Source organism: Thamnophis elegans, chromosome 15, assembly GCF_009769535.1.
Source record: "Thamnophis elegans isolate rThaEle1 chromosome 15, rThaEle1.pri, whole genome shotgun sequence".
Classification (NCBI taxonomy): domain Eukaryota; kingdom Metazoa; phylum Chordata; class Lepidosauria; order Squamata; family Colubridae; genus Thamnophis; species Thamnophis elegans.
Window position 1 is genome coordinate 8,036,188 of NC_045555.1, and position 16,527 is coordinate 8,052,714.

Sequence of the window (16,527 nt, forward strand, 5' to 3'; positions counted from 1 at the left end):
ACAAAGTCGGACAAGAGGATGTCTGCTAGCCTGGGGCGAGGCCTTTGTTCATCCCCTGATGCCTTTTTTTACCAGCCGATTGGTTCAGACTTAGGGCGACAGTCTGTGGTGGATGTACTTAGAAGCGCTGGCTGTCAGAAGAACAAAGTTGGGGGCGGCCACCCGTTGGCCAATCTGGAACTACTGGCTTCCAGTGGAGTTTTTATTTTTTAAAATTTTCCGTCATCTTGTCCCTAGGATTTTTTTTTCTTGCTCGCTCATCTAAAATGCCACTTTTTTGACACCCTTGCTTGCCCATTAAGAAGGTGAATTACCCCTATAAGAGGGGCCAAATTGGGGAAGTTATGTTCACAATTCTCTCCCTAGATTTAATTGGGAATATAGGTCGTGTTTCCACACTTGGAAAAGGTTGGTATGTCCTGCCCTGTGTATATTAGCCCCTCTCCTAACCCAAGTCAGTTCCTTTTTTCCCCACTAACTCCAGTAGTAATTAGTACTAATAGATAACCAGCACTGCTGTAGTCATTAGATTCTCAGCTTTGCTAGTTTCTTTTGTCTGTCTTCTGTGTCCTAACCCATAAAAGGGCTCTTACACTTATATCTTAACTTTTCTAGAAATCTTGCTCTTTTTTTTGTTACTTTATTGTATCAGCTTTCCCTGATATCATTTTTGCAGGGTGTGTGTTGAGTGTTGTTTCAAAAGGCGAGGGCGAGAGAAATATTTAAACAAATATTTATACATACTGAGACAATATGTGGTCTTATTTGCATGGAGCTGCAAATGTTTGTGACACCTACTAAAACGCCTGCCTTATAGGTTTTTTTTTGTTTTGCTCTTTTGTGAGGCAGCTCTGACTTGCTGGAATAGCAAGAATTCAGACAAAAAACCTAACCTGCACTCAGGACCGCTGCCTCCTCCTCCCTATGGGGGGACAAGTGGCCTAAGGCCTGCACTATGGTTATAGCAGGAGCATAAAGTGGAAAGGGAGGAGAACCTAATTCACTTTTGGAGGTGGGGAGGAGAAGGCAGGTCCATGCGTTTTGACCTGACAGTCAAGAGAAGGATGAGTTAACCAAGAACTGCAGTCCCTGCTAATTACTTTTCAAGGAAGGTGGTTGGAAGTAAAAGGGGGAATGATTTGAATTCCTGCTTCCTTGAACGGTTTAGGAAACTTTTGTAACTAATACAAGCGCTGGCTTTATTGCTTGATCTGCGCATGTTTGTTCTGAATTATTTCATCTATTTTCCTAGTTGTGTACTACAAAACGGGCCATTCAGTGACCCTTCTAAATTAAAGCACTAAATTATTGTAGGCCTTTTCGTGGCCTAGGCAGCTCACCAAGGCTCTTAGTTGTCTTAGCAACATAACTTTCTTTTTTAAATTCTACATAGTACATAGTTGACAACATAGTTTTACGGTAAACATAATTCTGTATGTAAAATACAGAAATGGCCACAATTTGTTTTATTGACTATTAAAATATCCCACCCTGTTATTGTCTGAAGTGATTTTAAAAAATACCATACTCACCAGCACATAGAAACATTGTTTATCTTGTTTTCGGAGCTTAATACCTGTGACTTTTAGTTGGCTGTATCTTGACTTCATTATTACAAAGATAAGCAGAGATCTGACTTTAGCTAAGCTGATACATTGTCCTAGGACTCTTAGATTTCAAGTGAGCTTTTAAAAATAAATTGCTTTTTTTTCTACGATTTTGTGGCTAATGCCAACACCTTAATGACAGGATTCTAGGATTGTCATGGAATGAAACACGTTAAATAGTTGTGTTTCATCCCAGAAATAGATAAATAAAACTGTTGAAATTAAATTATCTTGCACAAGATCATTTGGGGACTGTGGTACACAATTTTGTCCATAGAAGCTTAGTTCTGGATGCCTTTCAGGTTCGTTAGCCGCCTTCTCCCATGATCCCTAGCCATTGTGCTGCGAGGCAGGGATTATGGGGTAGAAATCTAGCACAGAAGGCATCAAGCTGGCTCTGTTTAAGCAGTGAAGCAGAGTCAGTGCCAGACCTATCTTACGTGCACGTAAAAGGACCAAGCTCATTCAGTCTGCTAAATAGATCATTGTTGGCCTTTTGATGACTTGCAGTAACAGCCAACCCTGCATTAAATGCTTGCATGTTGTTGAGTCATTGTTCTCCTTCTCTGATTTGACGTACTTTGTTTTTCCTCTCCTAAATGCAGGGCTTCAGATAACAGGGAGCGTGCTTATGAGCCTAGTGCCTATGGACACCATGAACGGGGGACAGGAGGATTTGATCGCACGCGACATTACGATCAGGATTATTACCGGGATACTCGGGAACGGACTTTGCAACACGGACTCTATTACAGTTCTCGGAGTCGCAGCCCGAGCCGCTTTGATGCTCATGACCCTCGTTACGAACCTCGGGCTCGGGAGCAGTTTACGTTGCCCAGCGTGGTACACAGGGATATCTACCGGGATGACCTCACCAGGGAGGTCCGAGGTAGAAGGCCGGAAAGGAGTTACCAGCACAGCAGGAGCCGGTCACCCCATTCCTTCCAGTCCAGGACACAGTCTCCCCAGAGGCTGCCGAGCCAAGCATCCAGATCCAGTCGATCGCCCAGCGGAAGCGGTTCTAGGAGCCGGTCTTCGAGCAGCGATTCAATCAGAAGCAGCAACGACAGGTATTGTTGTCCCTCTGCAGGCATGGGGCATCTTTTGCTTTGGGTCCCAGTATTGATCCCAGCTGCATATGTTGTGCTTTTCTCTGCTCGTCCTCCTGAAACAGACCAGCACCATCTCCTGGTCTGCACCTGCCTCCATTTCCCCCCACCCCCACCCGGGTGGAGGCAGGAGCATTGGGCGGGCGGCCTCCAAGGAGACAAAAGCCTCACCTGCAAAATAGATCCCTTTTGAGCCACTCTAGGGTGTGCTGAGCACCGTATCATTCTTGTTCCAAAGAACTTGCTTTCCAGTCAGCAGGACTGACTCTAGTGATCTGAGCCAAATTCTGTATTTCTTGCTTGCATTTACATTTGATTTGATTTGTCTCCAAATATATACATGCATACATCCCCACATCTCCCTCCTCTCTTTCTCTCTCTTGCTTTCTCTCTTCCCTGAAGCCTCCGGAGGGCAAAAAACGTGTGGGGTCACGTGTATAGCATGGGTGTAGCACGCTAGCGCACGACCCCCCGTGTGCTCCCTCCGCTTTTGGCATGCAATGGCAAAAAAGTTTGCCATCGTTGCCCTATTGTATCTTTTTTTAAAAAATTCTTTTTTCCTTTAGTTTGGAATATAAGGAGGGAAGTGAAAGTAGAAGAAGATAAGTAACACTGGCATCTAGAGGCTTCGAAACATTGTTTTCCTTTTCTTTGAGCATTTGATAATCTTGAACAAAGTAAGAGTTGGTGTTATATTTTAAGGACTCTGAGCTTGTTTATTGAAAATGATAGTGGGATGGGCACGGAAGATTGTTTATACAGGTGCTCCGTCTGGAGTTAAAAGAAAGCTTGGAGTTGAAAGAAAGAAGATTGCAGGGGCCTTGAAAAGAGAATTGTTAACTTTGTTTGGAATTTAACAAAAGAGCCTTGGATTCTATATAGTGGCAGTGTTCTCTTTTTTCCTCTCTTTTCTCTCTTTTTTTCTCTCTTTTTTTCCCTTTACTCTTTCTTTTTTTCATTAGTGTTACTTTTCTACTTTCCCCCCCACTTAGCTATTATTACTGGAATTGAGGTTTTTTGGAGAAGAAGACTGGGGTTTTTTTCCCCTCTTTTTCTTTTAAAGAAGGTATATTTCTTTTCTGCTTTCTTTTGGATATGTGTGTGTGTGTGTGCGTGTGTGTAAAAGGCTTGGTCGGAGCTGTGTTTCTATGAATCTTGGTGGGGTGTGTGTGGAGTGCTGGCTTTGTGGGTTGATTGGCTGTGTAGTTGCATCCTGATTGGTCGATGGAGTTGATGTTTGTAGATTGGTCGGCTGTTTCATATCATCCTGTGTGGCTGAGGTGCTGGCTGTGTGTCCGTTGTTCTTTTGTGTTGTAATGACCTGGGTGGTGGATGGGGTTCGTTTGTTGACTAGCGCTGGTTTCAAGATGTCTGGTAGGCAGGAAGTATGGTCACGTTTATTCATGTTGTGGGGGTATTTCTCTATTTCCATGGCTTCCATAATTATTCTCTTGTTGAAGTGTTCTGTTTTGGAGATTAATTTGGTTCCTTCAAAATCAGTTTCATGTCCTGTTGCTTTAAAGTGTTGGAAAACGGAGGAACTTTTTTCTTTTTTTCTTTGTGTGTGTGTGTGTGTGTGTGTGTGTGTGTATAAATATATATTTTCACACATGGTTGGAAAAAATGATAGAAAACCATAGAATTCAAACAAGAGATATTCTTATTGGGGATTTTACCAGAAATATATAGTAAAGAATTGAAATATCTGATTGTAAATGTGTTAACAGTGGCTAGAATTATATTTGCAAAAAATTGGAAAAACGAGAAAACACCAAACACCAATGCAGGAGGAAAGTTATTCAGAAAATACTGGAATTATTTTGATGACTTGCAGTAACAGCCAACCCTGCATTAAGTGCTTGCATGTTGTTGAGTCATTGTTCTCCTTCTCTGATTTGACGTACTTTGTTTTTCCCCTCCTAAATGCAGGGCTTCAGATAACAGGGAGCGTGCTTATGAGCCTAGTGCCTATGGACACCATGAACGGGGGACAGGAGGATTTGATCGCACAAGACATTACGATCAGGATTATTACCGGGATCCTCGGGAACGGACTTTGCAACACGGACTCTATTACAGTTCTCGGGGTCGTAGCCTGAGCCGCTTTGATGCTCATGACCATCATTACGAACCTCGGGCTCGGGAGCAGTTTACGTTGCCCAGCGTGGTACACAGGGATATCTACCGGGATGACCTCACCAGGGAGGTCCGAGGTAGAAGGCCGGAAAGGAGTTACCAGCACAGCAGGAGCCGGTCCCCCCATTCCTCCCAGTCCAGGACACAGTCTCCCCAGAGGCTGGCGAGCCAAGCATCCAGATCCACTCGATCGCCCAGCGGAAGCGGTTCTAGGAGCCGGTCTTCGAGCAGCGATCCAATCAGAAGCAGCAGCAATACCAGCAGGGACAGGTATCATCCCCCCTCTGCAGGCGTGGGGTGTCTTTTGCTTTGAGTCCCGGTATTGATCCCGGAAGATTGATTGGGGATAGAGCTTTCTGCATTTTCATTCAGCACCGGCTTAACTGCCTGGACTATCCCTCTTTCTTCTTTATTAACGGCATCTTTTGTTTATGGCCTTGAGTTGAGGTTGACTCAGCCTTCCATCCTTCCCAGGTCAGTCAAATGAGGATCCCAATTGTTGGGGTCAAGAGGCTGACTCTGTAGACCACTTAGAGAAGGCTGTGAATCACTGTGAAGTGGTATATGTCTCAGTGCTATTGCTATTAAAATGAAAGATTTATTTCCCTTCACTGAAGAGTTAAAAAAGAGATTTTGGATTATGATTTGCCCTAAAATCCTTTCCCACTTGTACCCCACCCTTTCGTGCTTCCTTGAAGATAACGCATAGCAATATATGGGATCGGAGAAGAAGCCGAGCTTGATGTCTTGCTTGTCTCTTTGGAACCTCGGCATAATTGTTCTAACTGCGTTTCTCATGGTCTCATTTTTGGGGGTTTTTTTGCCTGTAGCAGCGACTCTAGTGACGAATCCCCAGCCCGTTCGGTTCAGTCGACGGCTGTTCCAGCCCCTACCTCCCAGTTGCTTCCACCTCTGGAGAAAGATGAACCCCGTAAAAGTTTTGGGATTAAGGTCCAGAATCTTCCTGTGCGTTCTACAGGTAAGTCCCACGCAGCCTCCCTGCACCGCAGTGGCCACTCCACCCAGCCATGCCGAGGCTGACGAGAACACTCTGCCAAAACATGTAAAGCCAGTTGAATGAGATACGACCTCTTTATAATTACATTATTGGTTCCTCTGACCTACATTTTGAAAATACCCTGTTTCCCCGAAAATAAGTCCTCCCCAGATAATAAGCCCAATTGGGCTTTTGAGCGCATGCGCTGAAATAAGCCCTCCCCGAAAATATTGCAACGCAACAGCAGCCATGAGATGAACACGCTTGCCGCCTTCTGCACCTCAAAAAATAATAAGACAGTGGTTCTCAACCTTCCCAATGCTGCGACCCTTAAACACAGTTCCTTACCTTCCATTCCCCTCACCCACCCACCCAGGTTTCTTTCTTTCTTTCCTTCCATTCCTCCCTCCCTTTTCTCTTTCTCTTTCTTTTCATTCCTCCCTTTTCTTCTTTTTCTTTCCTTCCTTCCATCCCTCCCTCCTCTTTTTCTTTCTTTCTTTCTTTCTTTCTTTCTTTCTTTCTTTCTTTCTTTCTTTCTTTCTTTCTTTCTTTCTTTCTTTCTTTCTACTCATTACACCAGGCATGGGAGCATGTAGCGGTTAATTCATGAGAGCAATCGATTTAACACAGATTAAGAAATTGCCCTTTAATGGGATTTTAAACAGAGGCTTAAGTTACATCGAACTGTGCTTCCGTCCCAAGTGGAATTCTTCGGGATGGAAGGAATGGGTGGGCCTCTCCTGCCGGCCCTTACCTGGGACCAAAAAGCCTCTGAGCTCAGTTTAGCTCACAGGACAGGACCGGCAGCGGGGGCATCAAAGGCAGCGTCCAGGCCCAAGGTAGCTTGAATCCCGACATGCGCCTGCCTGGGCGAGAGCTGGCTGAAGCGGGTGGCCCGATGCCCCACTGGTCTCCTGCTCTCCGGGTGCCTTTGAGCCCCTGTACAGGCGGCTGGGCTGAAGCGGCACTGATGAACGCTCGCTTCTGACGTCATCAGAGCCAAGATTGATCCACCACACATAAGAACCTGTCTCTCTCCCACTTCAGTGCTTCGACCTTTCCCTGGTGTGGTTACGGCCGGAGCCGGGAGGAGGCTGCTTCACCACCTGGTGCTCTTCATGCACCTGCTGCTTCAGGACACGCTCCTGACCATCACTGACACCGTTGGAGGTGGATGGTCTTAGGTGACCCTTGTGAAAGGGTTGTTCGACCCGAAAGGGTCATTCGACCCCAAAAGTTCGTGACTCACAGGTTGAGAACCGCTGTAATAAGATCTCCCTGAAAATAAGGCCAAGTGCTTATTTCGGGGTCTAAATAAAATAAGATTCTGTCTTATTTGGGGGGAAACATGGTAGGTGGCTTGATTTTTTTTTTCTTCTGAAACTGCTCTTGGATAGACTGGCTCCCTTTGCACATCATAATAGAGATTTTACCCCCCAAGGAAATTGAGGCATGTTCCTCTGCTCATCATAGGGAAGGGGGTGGGGCTACATGACAGTAAAACCCTTCTTTTGACCAACAGAAATAGTTCAGCTTTTAGAAGGCTGGGCCTTCTTTTTCATTTCTATGCCTCCCAGCCAAAATGCAGGTGCTACCTACAGTAGATACGGGCAAGGACTGCTTCAAGAGAGGTGGGGGGTAGGTGATTGTCGCGGCCATGCCAGCAGGCGTGGGAGTGTTTTGGGTTTCTTGTTATATTAATGATGGATATAAAAAGATACCAACAGAAGCTTCAAGCTAAAGAACCACTGTGTCAGGGTTCCAAAAACACCACCTCCAACGAAAGAAAACTTGTGTTTCTTCAAAGTTCCACTTTATTAGAGACGTCATGTTGGCACATCTGGGAAAACACGAATCTGAAAGCTTCCAGCTTTTCCCACCCAGTTGAAAGTTCAAAACCCTGTCCCAACACCCACAAATCTTATCACATGGTCCAATCCTCCATTGCCACAAAGACAGCTCCCTCCTAACTACATCCGTCCAAGTGCATGGACAAAAGTGACCTTGACTTTCTGAGAAAGAATGTTGTTATAGTTACACCTCACCTAACTCCATGCAATCCCCCCTCCCCCAATTTGCCCACAGTAGAAAGTGTGGCAGGCCTGAAATCCAAAAAGAAAAAGATGGCTTCCAGGTCTGACACGCTGTGGATTCCAAAGATGACCATGCCTTCTTTTGATTTGCCCCTTGCGGTGTAGACACCAGCCTCAAGGATGGGCTGTTCCATAAATTCAAGAAGTACGGGAAGGTGACCTGTGTCCAGATTCACGGGGCCTCCGAAGAGCGATATGGACTGGTGTTCTTCCGGCAACAGGAGGACCAGGAGAAGGCCCTGAACGCCTCCAAAGGAAAGCTGTTTTTCGGCATGCAGATTGAAATGACGGCTTGGATAGGGCCAGGTGAGCCCCCTCGGAAGCCCTCCTCGACTCCTGGGGAACTACCTACCCATGGCCTTCTCGGGCCCCAAAGATGTAGCAGATCAGAACGTCTTGGGTGAATGGAGAAGATTCAAGGCCATTTCAAAGCCAGCTTAGGAATTGTCTAAACCCGTGATGGGTAACCTATGGCACGTGTGCCAGAAGTGGCACGCAGACCCCTCTCTATGGGCACGTGCACCATGGCCAACTGCTCTTCTGGTTTCTGGCACTGCCAGGTGGTCTTCGCGGGCGCCAGAGCACCAGAAAATGGCCTAAAAACAGGCCACTTTTGGGGCTGTTTTTCAGGTCGTGTTTGGCCCAAAATCCTCCCCAATCATCCTGAAAATGCCCCTGCAGAAAATGGCTCTGCATGCCACTTTGGACACGCATGCCATAGGTTAACCATCACGGCCCTATTACTTGTCCCACTTTCATTTTATTTAGCACAGTGCAGCCTTAGCTGGTTTTATTTGTGTGTTGGCCTTCTATAATTAGAAAATCAAAAATGGCGGCCAAGTAATTTCTGAAGTGGTTCACTCGGCTATATTTCCAGGTTAGTTTGCTGGATTTTATTTTATTTTTGGCTACGAATTTTATTTTACATTTTCATTGTCTCAGGGATTTCCAGGCCACTCTTACCTTCTGGCATCCCCTAGTGCAAAAACCTTTGGAGTGGGAGGGGGGGTGTCACTGAGCCAAATAACTGCTAGAAGATTCGTAGAAGCAAAAATGTCTCGGAAGATGCTATTTTTTGTTTCTTTTTTGCCCTCAGAAACCGAAAGCGAGAACGAATTCCGGCCACTGGATGAAAGGATCGACGAGTTTCATCCTAAAGCGACTAGAACTCTCTTCATTGGCAACCTTGAAAAAACCACCACATGTGATGAGCTTTGTAACATTTTCCAGCGTTTTGGAGGAATAGTGGTATGTACAAGCAGTTTAGCTCTCTTTCTGTGTCAAAACATGTTCAAAAAGACCCTAATCCGGGGCTAGATTTTATTGTCCTTTAATACAGAAATCATCAGGTGGCTAAGACACTGAGCTTCTCGATCAGAAAGGTCGGCAGTTCAGTAGTTTGAACCCCCAGCGCCGCATAACAGAGTGAGCTCCCGTGACTTCTCCCAGCTTCTGCCAACCTAGAAATTTGAAAGCACATAAAAAATTAAAGTAGAAAAAATAGGGGCCACCTTTGGTGGGAAGGTAACAGCGTTCCGTGTGCCTTCAAGCGTTGAGTTATGCCGGCCACATGACCACAGAGATGTCTTCAGACGGCACTTGAGAGGAAGAGGAATTGTAGTGAGGGGAAAGTGCCAACCGAATCTTGGCAGATGTTGTGATGATACAACATTGTAAAAACTCTGTGAACTTTTAGGGGAAAAGTAGCCTCTGGAGTTTTGGTCCCATCTTCTCCACTGTGTGCTGGTCCTTTTCCTCTCTTGTTTCCAGCTCAAGGAAGAACAATTGCAAACTGGTCGGAATGGCTACATTTTCACTTTCAATAATGAGAGCTGGTTGGGCTGTTGGGCACAGGGGCAAAGAGCCTCCAGTTGTTGGTGCAGGGTGCTAGGAGCCTCCTTTCGGCACTGCCTTCAATGCTTCTACCAGCGTTAGAAAGACATTGGAAGGAAGTGGATCTCGGCATTCAGGCATAGAAAAGAAAGGGAGTGTTCATTGATAGGGCAGTCCAACCCGGTGTGTGTCAGTTGCCGTGAGGGTGTCTGTTCCTCTTTAGGGAGCATCCTGCCTGATCCAGCTGCCCCCATGATGCTGCCGGTCTAGACCAGGGGTCGGCAATCCGTTCCTCTGGAGCCGCATGTGGCTCTTTCATCCCTCTGCTGCGGCTTCCTGTCGCCGGTCGGCACCACAATTTTGAGAGTAGCTTCCAGTTGGGGAGAAAGCATGGTGCACCAGGAGGAGACTCTATGGCAAGGGACAGGTTTTCCATTTGGCTCTACAATTGATAGGGCTTTTGGTTACGACAAGTAGAGGGAAAAGGACACCGCGCTAGGAGGAGACTCTATGGTAGGGGAACTGGACTTCCGGTTGACTCCAGAATTGAATGGGGTGGGGGATTCCAGTTAGCACCTTTGTGGCTCTTTGAGTGTTTAAGGTTGCCGACCCCTCCCTTAATGCTTTCCTTCCCCCACCAGGATATCGACATGAAGAGAGTGAACGGGATTCCTCAGTATGCCTTCCTGCAGTTTTCCGATATTGCCAGTGTCTGCAAAGCCATCAAAAAGATGGATGGAGAATATCTTGGAAACAATCGCCTCAAGGTACGTGGAGGCCCCTCTAGGGCACGGCTCTGAGGTCGTGTCCCGGGATTTATTGACCCTACCTCTTACTTACTTGCTGATCAGGTCAGATTATTCGACTCCAATAGTTAGATTATAACGAAATGTCGATTGTTTAAGATAGAGCTCTTCTGGAGAGTGTTGTCATCTTTGTTTATTGTTCATTCTCCAGTAGTGACTCCATCCACGTATACTGTCTAATTGCTTATAATATTAACCTTTATCCTGTTTCCCCGAAAATAAGCCCCCCCCCCCCCCCCCCCGGAAATGTTGCAACACAGCAGCAGGCCACTTCCTGTGCCTCAAAAATATTTTTTTAAGTTTTTTATTTTAAGACAAACAAAGCATGAAACATAAAACCATCATCCATTACATATACATATAGCATGTGTTTGGTTACAAGCATTTGTGCATCACCACTTTCAATTATATATAAAGTCACAGATTGTCCATCAAGTTTACATAGATACGTTGTTATCATTATACATCATATGTTCAACTACAATTGTTATTCCTTCATTTTAAACAAAATATTATAGATATTCGATTCATATATATACCAATATTCCATTGAATCATTACAAATCTATTTAATAATAATATGTGTTTATGGTATCACCTGTCTCATTCTATTATTACAATATGAAAGACTTCTCCAAGATTTTTCATTTCCTTTTTTTTTATCTAACTACTGATATAACAAATCCCATACTTCATAAAAATTTTCATCTTCTTGTTCTCTAATTTCAAATGTCAATTTACTCATTTCAGCACTTTCCATTATTTTTTGAATAACTTCCTCCTGCGTTGGTATTTTCTCATTTTTCCAATATTTTGCAAATACAATTCTAGCTGCCGTTAAAACATTTACAATCAAATATTTCAGATCTTTATTATATGTTTCTGGTATGATTCCCAATAAAAAAATCTCTGGTTTAAAGTCTATGTGTTTTCGTATCATTTTCTCCAACCACATGTGGATTTTAGTCCAGTATCTTTTAGCTTCTATGCAAGTCCACCACATCTGATAATATGAACCTGTCTGACATTTCCAACACTTTTCCGACTTGTTCTTGAACATTTTTGCTATTCTCGTTGGGGTAGGGGCCACCTGTAAAACACCTTTTATATATTTTCCTTGTATGCTGTTGACATTGTCATTTTATAATTTTCAGACCACAATTTCTGCCATTGCTCTAGTTTAATCCCATGTCCAAAATTTCCCCCCCAAGTTATCATAGTTTCTTTAACTTGTTCTTCCTTTAACCTAACCTCTAGTAAGTGTCCATATAATTTTTTAATTACTTTTTCATCTGTACCTGTCAAAATATTGTCTAATTCAGTCATTTTATCATAGAAACCTTCTGTTTTACGAACTTTATCATATCTAGATTGTATTTGCACATATGAAAACAAATTCATTCCTATTCCTTCCTGTTTCAACTCTTGCATAGATTTAAGTTCACCCTCTGCATTCAATATTTCACCATATCTAACTTTTTGTTTCTTTTTGCATATTATTGGATATGAAAAAGCTTCAATAGTTGATAGCTAGACTGGAATTTTTAAATAATCCTGCCTTTTGATCTTCTCCCAATTCAGTAACAAAGCCTTCCGTAAATAGTGTCTTCTAAAATAACTCTTGTGTTTTAGTTCCCTTATACCATAAAAAAGCATGCCATCCCAACAGTAAGTCATGTCCTTTTACAGTCAATAATCTGGAATTCCTTAATGTTATCCACTCCTTAACCCACCTCAGACGTTGCCTGGTAATATAATTCCCAGTTAGGTAGGCCCAATCCTCCCCTTATTCTAGCATCTTGTAACAATTTTAATTTTATTCTTGCTTTTTCCCCCTGCCAAATAAACTTCAGCAGTATTTTATTTAGTTCATCAAAATAGTCTCTCCTTAATCTAATTGGAATTGTCTGGAACAGATATAAGATTCTGGGTAGGATATTCATTTTGATTGTAGATATTCTCCCTATCATTGATAGTTGTAGGTTTTCCCATTTCATCAAGTCAGTCGCAATCTGCTGCTTAAGTTTATGATAATTATTCTCTTTAAGTGTGCTGCATCTTGCAGTTAAGTATATCCCCAAATATTTGACCTTATTTGTGACTTGAATCTCCAACGTTTCCACCAATTCTTCCTTTTGTCTTGATGATATATTCTTTGTCAAAATCTTCGTTTTATCTTTATTTTCAAACCTGCTACTTTTCCATATTCCTCTGTTCTTTCTATCAATTTGGGTGCCGTTTCTAATGGGTCCTCAAGGATAAAAACCAGGTCATTTGCAAATGCTTGTAGGTTATATTCTTCTTTTTTGATTTTCATTCCTCTTATTTCTTTTTTTTCTCTGATCTTTCTAGTTAAAACTTCTAATATTAAAACAAAAAGTAGAGGTGATAGGGGCAACCTTGTCTCGTACCTGTCTTCATTTCAATAGAATCTGTCGGTTCTCCATTTATCATTATCTTTACTGTTTGTTTGTAAGGAACAGGCGGGAGGGGGTGATCACATTGCTGGCCTGCCGCTGTTTTTGCGTCGGGCCCTCTTTTTGCCCTGCTGTACCGGTAGGTAGTATAATGGTAATGGCGGGGACCAGTTGCGCATGCGCTTATATAGTTGGGGCGGGCTTATTTTCAGGGGATGGCTTATTATGGTGCATGCTCTGAAAAGCCCGATTGAGCTTATTAGCAGGGCATGTCTTATTTTCGGGGAAACACGGTAAAAATATAGAGATATAAAAATGCAAAAATTGTGGAAAAGAAAAAAGGAAAAGAAAAAAAGTGTTTTAAGTTTTCCCTTAGCCCAATTCACTTAAAACAAGCTAAAAGATGACACACACAAAAAAAATTCAAAAAAGAAAAAGGAGACAAACAGGAGTCACAACTTCCATAACAGAGTAAGGTAAATACTGCCAGCAAAAAAAGAAGAAAAAGAATTCAAAGCTTTTATAAAGTGAAAGCTTTTCCAAAGTCACTCTGGGCTTTCCCTTAAAAAAAAATTATTTATTCTTTCAAGGTAAATTTCCAGGCACTGAAAGTTTCACAAGGAACACCTGTATAAACAACCATGTTCCTCTCACTATCAAGCCTTGACTAAGTAACCTTGAAAAGAACAGCTTCTCTCCAAACATTCATGGAAAAGTAAAAACATTGTTTCAAAGTTTCCCACTCTCAGTCTTTGTCTTTTACTCTTTGCCTTTTATTTTTTTTAAAAAAGTAGAAAAAAGAGGAAGAGAGAAATACAATAGTTCATTAAGCAAAAGTAAAAGAAAAGAAAATTCTTAAGACAATTAAAACTTAATTATATCAATGTTTCCAAAGAGTCCAATGAAGAAAGTAAAAACAAAGCGCAAAGAGCCAGTCCAATTTAAAAAGTGAATTACAATGAAAGTCCAATCAGGCTTCCAGCAGTAAAAAGGGAAAAAAGGAAATCTTCAGTTGACCATGCCTTAGGTCCACCGCTTGCTCTCTCATCAGTCTTTATTTTAAATTAAATCTCCAGATTTAGGGTGTTCTCTCTCCAATAAAGAAAAAAATTTAAAACTCTCACCAAAACGACATGCTTCTCTCCTGCCTTTGCGTTATGGAGCTGTCAGCAGTTCCAGCAGCCTAATGGCTGACTCGTAGTTGCTGGCAAGAGAGGCTTTTTCCCGGATCACCAGAGACTTTGGGGGTGACTCTGGGATCGACAGGTTATACCCCTACCTGTCACTGTCTCTATGGGACGGTTTAGGTCCAGTTGGACTATCCAGGCGACTGGAATTCGACGGTCATCCCGGAGACACAGGAAAGTCTGTTGTTTCACCGCGATGTCATATTACAGCCTCCATGAAAATAAGGCCAAGCATTTGGGGGGGGGGTTTTCAAAAGAAAAGGCCCTGTCTTATTTTCAGGGAAACACAGTATATGAGTTTTGTTAGTTGTATTATATACCTCTGTTACTGTTACCACTGATGTAGATGCTGCAGCATGCAGATGGAATGAATCAGCGAGTCCCACTCTTCCTGGTTCCCTTTTCTCTCCTCTCGATGGCATTTCTGGGCCACCTTGTTGGCAGGCTTGGCCCAGAGGTTAAACATTGCCCCTGTCATGCCTGCAAGCCATCTTTTCTTTCGGACTTCAGGCCTGCCATACTTTCTACTATCTATTTTCTATTGTGGGAAAACGGGAGTTGGGTGATATGTAGCCATAATAACATTCTTCTTAGAAAGCCAAGGTCATCTTTGTTTTTGCACCTGGCTGGAATTGGATGGGTGGAAGCTGCCAGCGTGGCAGTGGAAGATTGGACCATGTGATGGACTCGTGGGTGTGGGGGCAGGATGTTGAGCTTTCAACTGGGTGGGGAAACCTGGAAGCTTTCAGATTCAGGTTTTCCCAGATGTGCCAACATGGCTCTTTTAATAAATTGGAACTTTGAGGAATCCTTTGCCTCGGACTCTGATTTAATTTTGGCTGCTATTTGGAACCCTGACTGGCCGAATGGCAGGGCGCATTTCCCATCTTCCCCCTTAATTGCTTTGTTTCACGGCACCACGCAAGGAAAGTGTCTCCTAATTGACTTGCCAGGGAGTGAGCTTGCCTAAATGGCATCAAAGAGAGTACGGTCGGATTTGTTGATGCTCGCCTCAGAAGCATGATTATTTCCATAATGGTTTTGTTGAAATGAGTTTAATGGTGTGTTACTTGTCTGACTGACTCTTTTCCACTTGGGTGTCCAGCTGGGCTTTGGAAAGAGCATGCCTACCAACTGCGTGTGGCTGGACGGACTAGCGACAAGCCTCACGGATCAGTATTTGACGCGACATTTCTTCCGCTACGGCCCAGTGGTGAAGGTAGGTGAGCCATTCTTCCGTTGCATGAGTTTGCCTCTCTTTCTTTCTCTCTTTCTCTTTTTTTCTCTTTCTCTCTCCCACTCTTTCACTCGTCTCTGAAGTGAGGCATGGGGGGAGTCACAACTGGGTATTAACATGGCCATTTGCCTGGAGACTGAGGTAGAATTCGAGGCCACTCCCTCTACTCCTCCTCCTGACTTCCCAGATTAAGCTCAGTCTTCGGCCCAGAAGCTGTTTGCACAAGTTGGGCTTGCTGCTCTAGTGGGGAGCTCCCGAGCCGCTGGGCGGTTGCAGGCGGGGGCTCCAGGCCGCTACACTGTTCGATCCCCTGCTCCATTGGAGGGGATCGCAGGACGCTCTGATGGATTAGGAAAGAGCGGCTCAATCGGAGCCGGCTCCGGCGTTCAGACCACGCGGTTGACAATCGCCATTTTGGATGGTGGCCATCTTTGAAGGCGCATGTGGGCAGAGCGCGAGGATCAGACATCAATGGGGCAGATGGAGCCAGTTCCCAGTGTGTGCATGTGCAGAGTTGCCAGACGAAGGGAACAGCTAAACAACAGGGGTCGACTTGAGAGTAAGGCGGAAATAAACGGAGCAAAATGGGAGTGGAATTTGCAGGACACAATTAATTCGCTTAATTTGTTTGTGACTCTCTGAGACCCCTGGCCAAGTTCTGCAGATATCAGCCTGGCAGCTCTCCAAGCCAGATAAGGTCTGTGACTAGAAATCCTCCATTGAAAGACTTTGCTGGATGTGAATGAGCAGAATTGACCGCAAATTAATAAAAGTGTTTATGAATGAAGTTATGTTAAAGATGAGGATACCCAAATCGTGGTCAGAAGCATATATTATGCTTGTGCCAAAAGAAGAGTCCGTCCCACATCAAATTAAGAACTATAGACCTATTTCCCTGCTAAATTCAGATTATAAAATATTTGCTTGGCAGAAAGACTCAAAAAATATTTAAATAACTTTATTCATCCTGATCAAAATGGGTTCCTGCCAAAGAGACAAAGACTATGAGAATAATTCTGGACACTTTGGAATATTATGAGGCACATCCCGAAAAACAAATGGCTTTGATGTTCCTAGATGCGCAGAAAGCCTTTGACAATGTGAA

At 43.7% G+C, this 16,527-nt stretch overlaps 1 protein-coding gene across 1 annotated transcript in view; it reads left to right on the forward strand.

Annotated features, from left to right (window-relative positions):
* LOC116518325 (msx2-interacting protein-like) overlaps positions 1-16,527 on the forward strand; it is a 37,426-nt gene that overhangs the window by 4,727 nt on the left and 16,172 nt on the right. The window contains exons 2-8 of the mRNA XM_032231653.1: positions 2,213-2,677; positions 4,646-5,122; positions 5,683-5,831; positions 8,048-8,248; positions 9,039-9,190; positions 10,417-10,542; positions 15,291-15,404. Of these exons, the coding sequence (XP_032087544.1) occupies positions 2,213-2,677; positions 4,646-5,122; positions 5,683-5,831; positions 8,048-8,248; positions 9,039-9,190; positions 10,417-10,542; positions 15,291-15,404 (1,684 nt within the window). The remainder of the gene's footprint in view (positions 1-2,212; positions 2,678-4,645; positions 5,123-5,682; positions 5,832-8,047; positions 8,249-9,038; positions 9,191-10,416; positions 10,543-15,290; positions 15,405-16,527) is intronic.